This window comes from Maniola hyperantus, chromosome 7, assembly GCF_902806685.2.
Source record: "Maniola hyperantus chromosome 7, iAphHyp1.2, whole genome shotgun sequence".
Taxonomy (NCBI): Eukaryota; Metazoa; Arthropoda; class Insecta; order Lepidoptera; family Nymphalidae; genus Maniola; species Maniola hyperantus.
In genome coordinates this window covers 7634355-7649963 of record NC_048542.1, presented here as the reverse complement: position 1 = coordinate 7649963, position 15609 = coordinate 7634355, and the positions used below count along the sequence as shown (strand labels likewise).

Genomic DNA, 15609 nt, shown 5'->3' with positions numbered 1-15609 from the left:
AACTCGCCAAATAAAAATCTGTCGCGTAAATTAACAAATATTTTCTTTTTAAATCGAGATAAGTAGTTATATTTTGTTTTTGTGTATTTATGTTAGGCATTTAAATGGTTACAAAGATGAATATGGAACAATGCTAATTTCTCCAAGAAGGTATCTAGGTGAACCATGACTCCATTAAAAGACAAACCCAAAAACGGTCTGTTCCATGCAATTACCGGCGAATGTAGAACAAGCTTTCGACATACGACCTTCGATCGCAGGTGGACTTCTCCGTCTGTACGACACATATCTACCTAACTATCTACTTAAGCTTTAAAGTTAAAACTAGATTCAGGTGTTACACAGTACAATTTCTGTTGGTAATTTGATTGAGCAAGTGCCTTCAGGCAATCTAGTGTAGATAATATCCCTACGACAGAAACATTAATATGGTTGCGGCTAATATTCGCAGTAGACAATTTTCAAAGTCTGTGCCTAAGATTTAGTAAGTATTAAGTATATGCTGCAAATCATAGATTTTGAAATCAATGCCTACTGCTAAAAAATATCTAAAAAAAAGTAAATAGGGATTTGAAATTTGTGTAATGCACGCGGACGAAGTCGCGAGCATAAGCTAGTATATGTAAATGTAACATATATGTATTACCTATCCTAGTCTAGTTTTCTTGATTGTGCATAACTCGAGATTCAAAGACCTAAGAAAAGGAAAATATCTCGTAGTAAAATATTAACCTGCTAGCTATCACCTGAAACATTCAGAATATTATGAATAGACCTGAACGATTGTTTCTTTGCAGCATCTGAACAGCAGGCGGCTGATTTTTAACGCTAGGCTTCTATTTCTATTATACTAGCTGACGCCCGCGACTTCGTCCGGTTTTTAAAAATCACGCGGGAACTCTTTGATTTTCGCTAAAAAGCCTGTCACTCTTCAGGTCTTTAGCTATTCCCATGCAAAAAATCACGTCGATCTATTGCTCAGTTGCGACGTGATTGAAGAGAAACCAACAAACAAACACACTTTCGCATTTATATGTAGTGAAATAGTGAAATATGGATAGTGATTCTAGTTGAGAACGAAAGCGAGAAAACGAAAATATTGATTTTGAGCATTTTATAGGTGCTGTATTCTTGAGCTTCTTTTTCAGACGCTATAGTTACAAGAGCAGTTAGGCGATAGTAGCCAATGCACGGCGCACGCCCAGCCTAATGGTACCTAATAAGATTATGAAATAAATATTATATTATCCGATGATTTATTCCACAATAGATCATCCTGGCGAACCAAAACAGTGCAAACAAAAAACTTGCAAGCAATCATTTGGCCGTATTAGCAGATGCTCACACAGATCAGTAATATATTATGTATTAGTTTGGGGAACACATTTTTTGTAGAGGTGCGAAGCGCGGGCGGCGCGTAGGTTGGAAGCAGTCAACAGTGAACAATAACGTCATCATTGAATTATACCTACTTATTATAATAAAATAATCCGGACCGTAATGCCGGATCATAACGACTCAATTGACACCTCATTCATCAAAATCGGCCCAGTAGTTTAGCCGCTACAGTGGAACACACATAAATACAAACTTACATACATAATATGTACATAGATTGCGAAAATTTTGGCTTTGCCGTAGTCGGGTAAAAACACGTCGTCTATAGGTAAAACCCGTTTAAACTTGGAACTAGTTTTACATACGGGTGATCACGAAGATTTAATGCTAAGCCGAGATCGATATAACCTGGATTTCAAGGAGATAATTTCCTAATTCAGAGTTTAGCTCGCATACCCGCAGCATTTCCATACATGCAGTCTTGCATTCTTGTGCATGATAGTGCAATTTGCAAAAGTGAATGTATTGCAATCGGTAGCTAACCTAGGAAGCTATATATTTATCCTCCAACCCTCAAAAAGCTGTGCAGAGGCCGAGTTAATAGTTTTCTGCTATTCTACGAAATCCAATGATACAGCTCTGTGCAATCTGTAAAATTGAGTTAGTCGGAATTCGGAAGTTATGTAACAGACCAACATTCTGTTCGTACTTGTGTATAGAAACTTTTTTGTCTGTGTTTTTTGCGAACAAAAAACCTTATTAAATAGTAGTTGGTAGATAAAAACCCAGTCAACTGCGAGTTAGACTCGCGCGCCGACGGTTCCGTACCTTGAAAGGAAATGTATAAATAAGTAGGTAGGTACCTACAGTAGTTTATTTTTAGACATTGTTCATCATTAACATTATGTAAGAAACTACGGCATCTTAAAAATAAATAAAATCTATTTAGGAATGTGCAAACCTTTCATATTATTCGCAAATTGACTTTATATATGGCGCTTTAAAATTTCGAATCACTATTTTAACCACTTTTGACCAAGCATTTCACAAAAGTCAAAACTATTCCAAACAAATTGAGAGCATTAGTAGCTCTACTTCATGAAATAAATAGCTGTTACAATGGACAGAGTTCATAAAGACCATAAAGGTTCCTTTTTTTACTATTTTGAACGGAACCCTAGAAACAATATTCTGTGGTAGGTGTGTTTAAAAAAAACCAGAAAAACTGTTTAGACTTTCCGCGTTTTCGTTTCGGGATTAAACTTTATCAAAAGATGAAAAGAGCTTTTTGAATGCACGGCTTCATTCTGAACGAGTTTGGATATTGCAATTTGTGGCAAATTACTCGAACGATAGCTTGACCTTTTTTTGAAAGAGCGTTAAAGTTGCCTCAATTATATATATATATATATATTCTTATTTAATTCTTTTGTATTTTTTATAATCACAGTGTATTACTGTTGCTGGCCAACTGACAGTGAAGTTATAAGGTAGAGCTGCTCCGATTCAGATAGAGCTTTTGCCATTCCTCCCCTACCCTTCCGTTTTATATGCCTTTTCTAATTTTTTATACCCCGAAGAGAACTGAAAAGAACCTATCAGGGCTGACCATAAAGTTACATATATAATATTAATTACTATAATATAGTTCTGTTAACCAGTTCAAGAATAGATTAGACAAACATTTGGAAACTCGAAGCACTTCTGATATAGACGCATCAGCGAAAGCTGCTTAGTCTATTAATAAAGTCTTTGCTTGTCTTTCTGTACACTCTGATCTCAGAAAAAAATCTAAATGTCAAAATATCAAATTTATCCGCTAAAGTTTATTTAGAGATTGAACATTAGGCCCTTGGTCAATATAAATTTTGAATTTTGGGCCAAACAGCTGGTTCAAGTGGATCACCCAGCTGACGCCTGCGTAGCGTAGCTTAGAAGTTAGAACATGTTGTTATAAACAAGTTTGGATGGTTTCCGGTAGCACTCGGCTTTAATATTTGGGTATAACTATGGTAATAAGCTGTGATAGCCTAGTGGTTAGGACGTCCGCCTTCTAGTCGGAGGTTGGGGGATCGATCCCGGGAACGCACCTTTAACTTTTCGGAGCTAAGTGGGTTTTAAGTAATTAAATATTACTTGCTTTAACGGTGAAGAAAAACATCGTGAGGAAACCTGCATGCCTGAGAGTTCTCCATAATGCTCTCAAAGGTGTGTGAAGTCTACCAATCCGCACACGGCCATCGTATTAGACTATGGCCAAAACCCTTCTCACTCTGAGAGAAGACCTGTGCTCTTTAGTGAACCGCGGCGACGGGTTGATCATGATGATGATTATGGTAATTTACTTTATAACTACTTCCTAGAGGAAGACTGCACGATCTACTAAGTTGAATGCATTCTTAGCATCAGTTTTAAGTCTACATCTTCCAAGGAGTACAGTTGCATCACATCCCATTTTGGAGGGATTCTAATTTATAAGTGTAGGTAGCTGATGCCCGCAACTTCGCCCGCGTGGATTTACGTTTTTCAAAATCCAGCGGGAACTCTTTGATTTTTTGGGATAAAAAGTAGCCTATGTGTTAATCCAGGGTATAATCTATCTCCATTCCAAATTTTAGCCAAATCCGTCCAGTAGTTTTTGCGTGATTGAGTAACAAACATCCAAACATCCACACTTTCACATTTATAATATTATTAGGATTAGATTAGGATAAGGATATTAGGATTAGGATTAGGAATTAGGAAAATTAAAAATTAGGATTAGGATTAGGATAAAACTTTATAAGAAACGCAATGACGTCAATAAGAGCGAAGTAAATGAAGCAGAAACCCACAGATAACTTTCAATTCGTTCGAAAAGGTTAGAGCGGCGAGAGTTAAAGGCATTAAGGTTTTGATTGTGTAATTTGTAGGTAGGTATTTTACTAGCTGAATAGCCCCGACTTCGGACGGATTTTCCGATGGAGAGAGTCCCTCAGAAAAGCCGTCCGAAGTCGGGGTGATTGGCAAAAAATCCTTCCAATACTTTTGATATTATAACACTTTTAAACAGACGCGGAGGGCTGACTTTTAATCTTTATGCTATTAGGTTTAGCAGTGATTTTGATTATACTTCTAAAGCTACCTAGATAAGTATCTAAAGGTTAAAACCAAATCTGAAGGCGATGCTGAAGGTAAGTAGGTAAAGCATGATGGAAAATGTAGTCCACGATGAAAAAACCGGCCAAGTGCGAGCCAGACTCGCGCACTGAGGGGTTCCGTACTACGATCGTATTTTATCGACCTTTTGCACGATAAATCATTTTTGATTAATGTTATGCCTAAAAATAAATAAAAATCTGTTTTAGAATGTACAAGTAAAGCCTTTCATATGATACCCCACTTGGTATAGTACCTAATCTTACTTTGTTTGAAAATAGCAATATTTTTTTATGAACACATTTTAATTTTTTTCTTGTGATGTCTGATATAAGACCTACCTACCTGCCAAATTTCATGACTCTAGGTACACGGCAAGTACCCTGTACTTAGGTTTCTTCATAGACCGACAGACAGACAGACAGACAACAAAGTGATCCTATAAGGGTTCCGTTTTTCCTTTTGAGGTACGGAACCCTGAAAATGTTCAGTTTGGGACTTCTAAACATTTTTCTTTTGTAAAATACTGATCTATGCAGGTAGGAGTTTTCAGTATCATACTCATACCTATTTGAATTTAATAGTGAGTAGGTATCTCTTAATGGAAGTCCGATAGGTATCTAGGAGACCCCTAGGATAGCCTAGGAGTATAGGTAATACACTTAGTTATATAAACAAGTAGGTAGGTATTATTTGGTTAAATAGTACGTACCTACTTACCTATAGAAAATTTGCTTTACTTAAGTGATTCCAAAAAATTTAGGACGGTTCGGGAAGGCTCTACAGATCGGTGTGTATCTTATCTTACCTATGCATGATGGGAAACGTACCCACTCCTCCAATCTACATTTCTACGTCAATAGGTAGCGTATTCAAAAAGATAATAATATACATGTACTTTTCCACTAAGTAATAAAATATAGAAACACAGGACTAAAAATCAAATAAAAAAAATGGACTCACCAAAAAAACGTATCCGGCATAGATAGTAATTGAAAGACGAAACAAACACTCACTAATCACAAGCAATCGCCAAAACAGATCTATAAAAACACAGAATTACTGAAAACGAATATGTACATCTAACACTTAGACCACTGAAACTCTAGATAAAATAAACATATTTTAAGTTAAAATCCCAACACATTTGGCGCGCAATTTAAATTTACAAGATGGCGACCAACCAGCAACCGTTCTCCTCAATCCCTCGAGGTCGACTGAGTACAGTGAATAAGTTAAAATTGGCGAGTCAGAGAATATTACGTAGTCGAAGCCTTAAGCGAATTCTGAAGGAGGCCGTGGAAGCAAGGAAATCTGTTTATTTTTGAATCCTTATAATGTTTTTGTGAAAGTTTCATATGTGAAACCTACCTACTGTGGCCTGTGGGTGTTGTTACATATACCTACACCAAATATACACCTATTCTACTTTAAGTAAACGTAGTATACTTACCTAGTCAGGTCTAAACTGTCACCGCCAAAGCCTCCGATATAATAGGAAAACTGAACCTAACACGTTTTAATTAATATTGTGAAGTGGTGATAGTAACACACGACTGAGTTTGTTGTGGGCTTCTTCTCAGACTAGGAACCTTTGGACCCCTTTTAGATTTAGTTTTAACTTTACGTAATTAATTATTATCTTATCATGGTAATAGGTAGGCTCTTTAACTCAAAATTGAACTGAGACTTTAAAATTAGCTATAAGGATAGTAAGTAAATTATTGCCTAGTTGCCACGGCCGGGCCGTACAAAATACTTATTAGACTTTCAAATCCCCAGATCCCAAAAGTTGTGTGCATCAGAATGGCGGGTGTAGGTATGTGTACAAATAATGGCCATGCTTTGTACATGAGAGCTAATGTACGAGCAATGTACCGAATGTACGTAGCAAGCAATGTACTATTTTAAAACCACAGTTATTATAAAAATAAGTAAGCCGCCGGCCTGCAAAATGGCGGGTGTATTCTAAATCTGAGCAAACGACTAACTATTTGATGTGAAATGACTATCGTACGAGGAATGTACTTAAACATATTAAAAATACTAGCTGATGCCCGCGACTTCGTTCGCGTGGAATTAGGTTTTCAAAGATCTCGTGGAAACTCTTCGATTTTCCGGGATAAAAAGTAGCCTATGTCACTCTCCAGGTCTTTATCTATACTTACCCATGCAAAAATCACGTCAACCCGTTGCACTGTTGCGACGAGATTGAAGGACAAACCGACAAACCAACAAATAAACACACTTTCGCATTTATAATAAGGGTATTGATAACCAGATGCAGTAAAACGGTTTAAGAGTAATTTAAAAATTAAAAACTTTTTATATTCAAGTGCCTGTCTAAATTTGTTCGCAATTACGAAGATATTTATTAAGATAATAAATATCTTTGTAATAAATTCAGACAGGCGCTTGAATATGAACAGTTTTTAATTTTAAATTTCCCGGCCCCCCCCCCGAACACCCTACGCCAGCGCAGGATCGCGTATGGCGGCAGTTGGCGGAGGCTGATCTCGTCGGTCGTTGGCGGGAGCAGCTTCTAGCGCGGACGGCCGGCCACCGCACGATCGAGGCGATTCAACCGGTCCTCTATCTTTGGACGGGCCGGAAGCACGGTGCTCTCTTTTCACCTTGTGCAGATTCTCTCGAGCCACTGTTGCTTCGGCAGAGTCGCGAGACGAGAGCCCACCGAGGTGTGCCACGAGTTCGGCCACGCGGAAGACACCGCAGAGCACACGCTGGGCTCATGCGTCGAGTGGTCGACCTAGCGCGCCGCACTTGTGACTTAAGTTGGGCCCGCCCTCTCGCTGCCCGCTGTCGTTCACGTCATGGTGAGCAGCAAGGGGTCTTGGAACACCGTCGCCTCCTTCTGCGTCCTAGGAGGTGATGACCCAGAAGGAGGCGGCAGAGCGACAGCGGGAGGCAGACGCAAACGCAGATCTAAATCTTTTGTTGTCGCCAAACATCGCCAAACTGCACTGATGAAATCGGACTGATTAGAATTCGTTTTCTTTTCTTGAACTGTGGGCTTTACAGCCCTCAACATTTTTCAACAGAAAGCAGAAATTAACAAAATATTTCAGCAACCTTTCCTTCCCGCCAACAATTTAGTTTATGAAATGGTTGCATAATGGGTGGTATTAAAGTCGTGAGCTTTTTAATAGTATCACACGAGTTTCAGCAGTCCGACGCGCATGCACGTGCCGTGCTTGACATAAATCGCTGCTGCCAATTATTTAGATTTTAGAACCGTTTGCCGCTATGACGCGTTCGAAAAGTCGCCATGCGTTTAGAAAATGTTAAAAGTCGCTAGAAGTCGCTGAAATCAAAATAGAAAATAAATACAAAATGAATGACGGTTTTTTATAATTATTATTGAAAAAAAATTATTTTGAAATCAATTTTTTTTATAATATCTAACTTTATACCAACTATAATATACTCGCGTCTTCAAAATGTCGTTAAATATAGTGACTCAAGTCGCTAAATTGGCAACACTGATCATCACAATAGCAATAGCATAATAGGCTCTCTTGCTGTGCTCTCTTGGCACTTGAACACAGATTAGCGAATTCTGAAGGAGGCCGTGGAAGCAAGGAAATCTGTTTATTTTTGAATCCTTATAATGTTTTTGTGAAAGTTTCATATGTGAAACCTACCTACTGTGGCCTGTGGGTGTTGTTACATATACCTACACCAAATATACACCTATTCTACTTTAAGTAAACGTAGTATACTTACCTAGTCAGGTCTAAACTGTCACCGCCAAAGCCTCCGATATAATATAATAGGGATACTACTTGAATGACATTAACAGAGGGGCGCTGTTGGAGAACACAGGCTTAGAACCGTAGATAGAATAATAGGTAGATGGAAGTACTGTGTAACCGTGTATAAGATAGCGATAGCACGACGTAACGATGAATAACACGACAATTATTTCCATTGTTTAGTAGTCAGTATTTGTATTAACCGATCAACAATATTTGTATTAAACGTTTTTTATGTGAAAACAAGTAAATAACTCATGAGAAATACAATTACGCCACGAATTCTCAAAGTTTGTTTTGCAACTTCTTGTGGAAGTTGCATGTATTCTTGGAAAAAACCAGTTACACGATAAGGGACAAAAAATAGGTTAGCTGCGTCTCTGTTTATCACATTAGTAACTTTATCTGTGCTCTCTTTTTAGTGCGAATGAGAAAGCAAACGTTCCTGCATCTACCTTTATTACTCTATCTACGCTTAGAACCGAGAACATAGAGATTTCATCCAAGGCTTAAAATCAATAAAATACCTACTTTAAGCTTAGAATCTTGGATGAATTCAAACCAGAACAAAGGGGACACTTGACCCGTTAGTTCCGATTTTCGCCACGCGCCAAGATAGCCTTGTCGCACTGTATGGAATCGTGAGACGTGAAATGGAACATTTTGGTTCAAACCAAACTCTATTGACATTTCCTTGTTACGAAGTATACCTACTATATATTTAATAGAATGGCATAGTATAAGTGGTAATAATAAGACTAAAATATTCTTATTTAATTTAATAATAAAGTGTGCAAAATAAAGCGACTTATAGAAATTTACATGAAAAGTAATGGCCTCCGTTTTAGTGGCACATAATTTAATAATGAGAGTAGCTTCTTTAAGAATATACTTAATAACCTACTTATTTTTTTGATCATAATAATTTAGAGTTTAGCGAAAAGTTGTGTTTTGGTGACCTATATTTAAGAATCGTATTATATTGCCCCTGTTGATTATTGATATTCATGGATATTTTATTTTTAACTATTTAAAAAAAATATTTACTCTGCGTTTAGAAGATTTATTTAAATATTTTTGTATGATACCTAATAGTTAAAATGTCTTTTGTGAAGTGTTGTTTTGAATCCAGCGAAGGACACGATTTTTTGGATTCATTTCTCCAAAAATGCACGGATCCTGGATGTATGTACCTATCTTATTTCGCATCTCATTCTTAATTTTAATTAAATTTATCAATCAATTCAAGCGTTATAATTCTAATTAGAATACTTCTCCAATAAAATATCCAGGTCATTCTTATTCAAGTGGAAACAGGTGTTTTTGTTTTTCTTTGAATGCTAATAATTTTGGGTTTTGACACAGAAAAGAATATTGATCAGCAGTCAGCTTTTGTTTTGTACCGCCCGGCCCGCCAAATTTGACATTCGGTATTATTTCCGGTTACGTTCTAAAACACGGCAGTGTTTTCAACTCAATAAATTAATCGTTAAGTGCAAAAATAGCATCTATGAAAAATAGTAAAGTGTGGAAGTGTTATAATTTATTCTACAAGTATTGTTAAATTCGTCATGAAGAAATATAGTTAAAGATCTCCAAGTCGAGAGGTACCTAAATTTTATATTAAAAACAAGACACTTGTTCAGCGGCAAGAAACCACAGATCACTATATTCTAGCAAGAAACAGCTGAAAACACATAGATAGATTAAGGATTGAAAACAGCATCTACCAAGGTCACGAACATAGTCACGAATCTATAAGACGTAGGTACCTACCTATACATTCGCTCAAGGTATACGACACCATCGACAATGGAAACAGTGTTTCCACTTTTGGTGATTTTACCCTATTCTAAGGCGAAACGAACAATACTACTGAAATTTAGGGTAATTTGGGGTAAAATCGAACTTATTATATCCTATTTTTATATCCATCCAATGTATTTTTTACTCTTTACTTATAGGCAATGGGTGCCAAAACCACCGATTTATCAAAGGGAATAATATTCTCAAAAGGACTAGAATTCAGTCTCAAAAAAATTTAAATGGGATTCCCGTGTAATTATTATGTGTCATTTAATCAATAAAAAAATTAAAATGTGTTTTGAACAAATACTTAATAACCATTCTCAACTTTTAAAGTAAAATTACTATATCAAGTGGAGTACCTATCATATGAAAGGGCCTTACGTATACATTCTTAAACATGTTTTTAATTTAAGGCAGTCTTAAGGTTCGTACGCATCTGAGCGGCGCGGCGCGGCGCTTCAGTGAGCTTCACGTCGCGGCACAGAGCTTCAAAATATCATTTCTATCATTTTGTATGGCGCATATCGCACTAGAGCGGCGCGGCGCGGCGCTTCACCGCGCGTTGCCGCGCGGCACGGCTGGAGAGAATATTTTGAAGCGCACCGAAGCGACGCGCAGTGCAGTGACGCTAGTGCGACATACCCAGCGGCGCGGCGCGGCGCTTCAGTATGCGTACGTCGCTCGAATAAGATACACGCGCATCTTGTTAGGTATTTAAAGTACAGGCAAGAATCGGCAAGATAGACCTCAAAATAAATAACGTAGGTTTAATTTTTGACACATGACGTGTTCCTCATGCTCTTAGAAGTATATCCTCAAAGGTCCCAACCCCTAGGATGTCGGCTTCCCCCCTTCCCAGTGTCTAAATGTATAAATGTCTCTCCGAGCGTTATGAGAAAACATCAATGGTAAAAATAATCCTGATTAAATAACTATAATATATTATGTACATATTATACCTACCTACTTCATCTAGGTAGAATTAATAGTTTCGGAAATATGCCTACCTATTGTTGTACTTGTGTTTATATTATACTAGCTTATGCCCGCGACGTCGTCCGCGTGGACTACACAAATCTCTAACCCCTATTTTACCCCCTTAGGGGTTGAATTTTCATAAATCCCTTTTTAGCGGTTGTCTACGTCATATTAGCTAGTTAGCTAGCCAGCATGCCAAATTTCAGCCCGATCCGTCAAGTAGTTTGAGCTGTGCGTTGATAGATCAGTCAGTCAGTCACCTTTTTCTTTTATATAGGTATTTAGATATAATATGTACCTGTGTTTACCTGCCTATTTTATATATTCTATTGCACATAAAACAAAGACATTTTGCGAAAATGCTTTTTCTAATGTAATTTCCACAGAACCTAAGGGACTAGCTGATGCCCGCAACTTCGTTCGCGTAGATATAGGTTTTTTAAAAATCCCGTGGAACCTTTTTGATTTTCGGGATAAAACTAGCCTATGTGTAGGCACACATAGGCTACTTTTATCCTACAGGGTATAATCTATCTCAGGTATATAGGTACGAGTAGGTAATTCCCGGAAATGTGCTCACCTATAGAAAAATCTAAATCCACGCGGACGAAGTCGCAGGCATCATCTAGTTGCATTTTTTTTTAGATTTTTAATCCCGTGTGAACTCTTTTGATTTTCCGGGATAAAAAGTTGCCTACCTCTGTCAATTCCCGGAATGCAAGCTACCTCTGGTCCAAACTTCATATAAATGGGCCTTTAACAATCCCGTGGAAATTCTTTCATTTTCCAGGATAAAAAGTAGCCTGTCCTTCCCCGGGATGTAATTCAACTTTGTACCAAATTTCATCAAATTCGGTTAAGCTGTTGAGTCGTGAAAAGCTAGTAGATAGACAGACAAATACACTTTTGCGTTGATAATAATATAAGTATGGATATGCATAAATATTTTTTTATAATTTCCATAAAAACTATCATCATCATCATCATCATCAACCGATAGATATGTCCACTGCTGGACATAGGTTTCTTGTAGGATTATATTACCGACCTGTGTGGTATACCTATTGTTTCTAATGTAATTTCCACAAAAACTATTAGGCAATCGCATAAAGAATTTTGTCTTTGACATTCTGAAGTAAATGTGAAATGGTACAGAGTCATTAAGAAGGCGAGGAAACAAAATGTGATATCCTTCTTGATAGCGTGACTTTGGTATGTCAGCAATCCATTTCTTCTTCTTTTTTAGGGTTCCGTACCTCAAAAGGAAAAACGGAACTCTTATAGGATCACTTTGTTGTCTGTCTGTCTGTCTGTCTGTCTGTCTGTCTGTCTGTCTGTCTGTCTGTCTGTCTGTCTGTCTGTCTGTCCGTCTGTCTGTCAAGAAACCTACAGGGTAGGTACTTCCCGTTGACCTAGAATCATGAAATTTGGCAGGTAGGTAGATCTTATAGCTGACATTTGGGGAAAAATCTGAAAACCGTGAATTTAGGGTTAGATCACACAAAAAAAATTAAATTGTGGTCATGAACTAATATTTTAGATTAGTATTTTCAACTTTCGAAGTGAGTGACTATACCAAGTGGGGTATCATATGAAAGGTCTTCACCTGTACATTCTAAAACAGATTTTTATTTATTTTTATGCATCATAGTTTTTGAATTATCGAAATCATACGACTGTAGTACGGAACCCTCATTGCGCGAGCCTGACTCGCACTTGGCCGGTTTTTTTCTCTTCGATAATTCGTTCTTCTTCTGCACAACAAAGAAATAATAATCAAATCCTCTTCACTGTCGCTCATCTTGCGACGTTGTTGCTCGTACGCGAACGGGTGTAGAAGTGACGCGCAAGTGACGCGAGCTGCCGCGTACTGAAGTTGTAGTGCGGTAGGCACCGTCGAGCGGCCTGAGGTGAAGCGTTCTGCAGCCGGACTGAAGCGCCGCGCCGCGCCGCTCAGGTGCGTACGAACCTTTATAAAAATGGGGGTAAAACTAAAATCGTAAATGGGAGCACTGCCGAGGGTTAAAAAACTCGCAAGTGTTCTGTGCATAATATAATAGGTTCTGTGCTTTACTCTATAGTCTATTCGAGGTTTGTTGATTTTTGACATTTAAATTTTGAATTGGTTTGTATGAGTCAGATTCGATTTCGATAAATCTTCGCCCGTTCGCCCTATTATAAAATTGTTCTATGAGTTTTTGATTGAAACTCAAGGTTTTGATTATGGCGCAGGGTGAGTTTAATTTTATCTTAGATAAGTGCTAAAACCTTAGTTTACCAATAAGACAGATTGACATTCCGTGACGCCATCTTGGTTTTGCTCATTTTGTGAAATTGTCATTTTTGTCGATAAATGGTAATTGGTAAAATTTCGAATAGTAGGTACCTGTGACTAAAAACCCATGGAGATCTATTTGTAATAATGCAAGAATTACATCTTTTGTGCGTTTTGTGCCGTGTGCGTAGTTGTCTTTTTGTGTTAAACAAGTGATACGCAACTAACTTCCGGGTTAAACCTCGAGACGCTACGATGACGACGACGACTATTCAAAATCAAACTAAATCCAGCACTGCGACGCCAGCTAAGCCTCAGAAGAACTATGGGAAGATAGTGTTAACCTTACACAACTGCTTACTGCCGGAATCTACGTTTAAAGAAACCCCATCTCAGTCTGATGGCTTAGACATTGAAACAGAAACAGACCTCCGCATTTTAGGATGTGAAATGATTCAAACAGCAGGAATTTTACTAAAACTTCCACAAGTCGCCATGGCAACCGGCCAGATGTACTTACAAAGATTCTATTATTCAAAATCTTTTGTTAGATATCCAATGGAAACAACCGCTATGGGAAGCATTTATTTGGCGTCGAAAGTGGAAGAAAAACCTTGCCGAATACGCGATGTCATAAACGTGTTCCATCATATCAAGCAAGTTAGGGCCCAGAAGACGATATCTCCACTGATTGTTGATCAGAATTACATAGAACTAAAAAATCAAGTAATCAAAGCAGAACGTCGAATTTTAAAGGAGTTAGGCTTCTGTGTACATGTGAAGCATCCACATAAACTTATTGTAGTGTATTTGCAGCTATTGCAATATGAGAAAAATAAGCAGCTCATGCAAATGTCTTGGAATTATATGAATGATGCTCTTCGTACTGATGTATTTATGAGATTCCCTCCTGAGACAATTGCTTGTGCATGCATTTATCTGACAGCTCGTAAAATTGGCCTTCCTCTTCCAAACAACCCACATTGGTTCCTGTTATTTAAGGTGTCCGAAGAAGATATTAGAATGGTATGTTCAAGAATTTTGGAACTGTACAAAAGGTCAAAAGTTAATCCAGAAGAGTTGGAAAGCAGAGTTGAGTCATTAAAGAAGATTTATCAAGCTAACAAACATATACAAGCTCAGAAGGACAGAGAATCTAAAATTGAAGAAAAAAAGACTGATTCACCAACAGCTTCCACGTCTAAGGACTCGAAGCGAGATTCAAAGAAAGACAAGTCACCTAAAACACCTCCGCTGTCATCGAAATATCACAGCAGTCATAAGAAAAGAGAAAGGAGATCCCGTTCACCATATGATAGAAAAAGAGAATATTCTAGTTCTAGTAAACGACACAAGTCTCGATCTCGTGATAGGGAAGATCGCTCTAGGGAAAGACGCTCAGATGATAAACGTAGCCGTGTTTTATCAAGGAAGTATGATGATTATGATCGCACAAAAACAAGGGATAGAGATGAGAAACGTAAACATTAAGATAATCATCTTAATGTTTACATTTCTCTTATCTCTAATAAGTGTTTAAATAATAATAATTGTAATAAATTACTTATGGAAATGCTATATTTTGTTTTACTTATTTGTGCTTAATTTTACATAGGTATATCAAAATCAGAATTCAATTAATTAACAAACTTAAAAAGAAGGTGGAGGTTCTCAATTCCACTATGGTTTTTTGTGTATGTTTGTTACGCGATTACTACATCAATAATTATTATGAACCGATTTTGATGATACTTTTGTCTTGTAGGACATACTTCAGAGGTGGTCTAATTTTGTAAAGATCTGATAATATCTTTGGAGATGAAGAAGGAACTCCTCAATTTATAAGAGTAAATTGCTCGCGATCAGTGTAATAGCTTTGTAGTAGGTTTTTAACCAGGCATATCATATTTTAATACAATGGGACTACTCAAAATATTGAATTAAAAAAAATAACCAACTTCAATAACCACAAACACTAAAAATTTAAAAAATTATATATTTATTACTGACTATATTATGTAACAAGAGTTATGTAGTTCTATATCTCTTGTACACATCAATATCATCATCATCATCATCATGATCAACCCATCGCCGGCTCACTACAGAGCACGGGTCTCCTCTCAGAGAGAAGGGTTTTGGCCATAGTCTACCACGCTAGCCATGTGCGGATTGGTAGACTTCACACAACTTTGAGAACATTATGGAGATCTCGCAGGCATGCAGGTTTCCTCACGATGTTTTCCTTCACCGTTAAAGCAAGTGATATTTAATTACATAAAACGCACATAACTCCGA

At 37.5% G+C, this 15609-nt stretch overlaps 3 protein-coding genes across 4 annotated transcripts in view; 2 read left to right on the top strand and 1 right to left on the bottom strand.

Annotated features, from left to right (window-relative positions):
* The window catches only part of blo (bloated), a 72619-nt gene extending 66937 nt beyond the window's left edge, over positions 1–5682 (bottom strand). Inside the window, exon 1 of the mRNA XM_034969965.2 lies at positions 5440–5682. The gene's annotated coding sequence lies outside the window, so the exon portion shown is untranslated. The remainder of the gene's footprint in view (positions 1–5439) is intronic.
* Positions 5683–8994: 3312 nt separating this feature from the next.
* The window catches only part of stmA (Protein EFR3 homolog stmA), a 32902-nt gene continuing 26287 nt past the window's right edge, over positions 8995–15609 (top strand). Inside the window, exon 1 of one of the 2 annotated variants that reach the window (XM_034969968.2) lies at positions 8995–9434. In XM_034969968.2, coding sequence (XP_034825859.1) covers positions 9350–9434 — 85 coding nt within the window. In that variant the 5' untranslated portion in view covers positions 8995–9349. Of the gene's footprint in view, positions 9435–13122; positions 13270–15609 lie in introns of those variants that run through there. The other variant, XM_034969970.2, reaches the window with a different exon arrangement.
* Positions 13376–14889, top strand: LOC117983430 (cyclin-L1). Its single transcript, XM_069499684.1, has one exon. The coding sequence runs from the start codon at positions 13567–13569 to the stop codon at positions 14800–14802; it is 1236 nt and encodes a 411-aa protein (XP_069355785.1). The 5' UTR covers positions 13376–13566; the 3' UTR covers positions 14803–14889.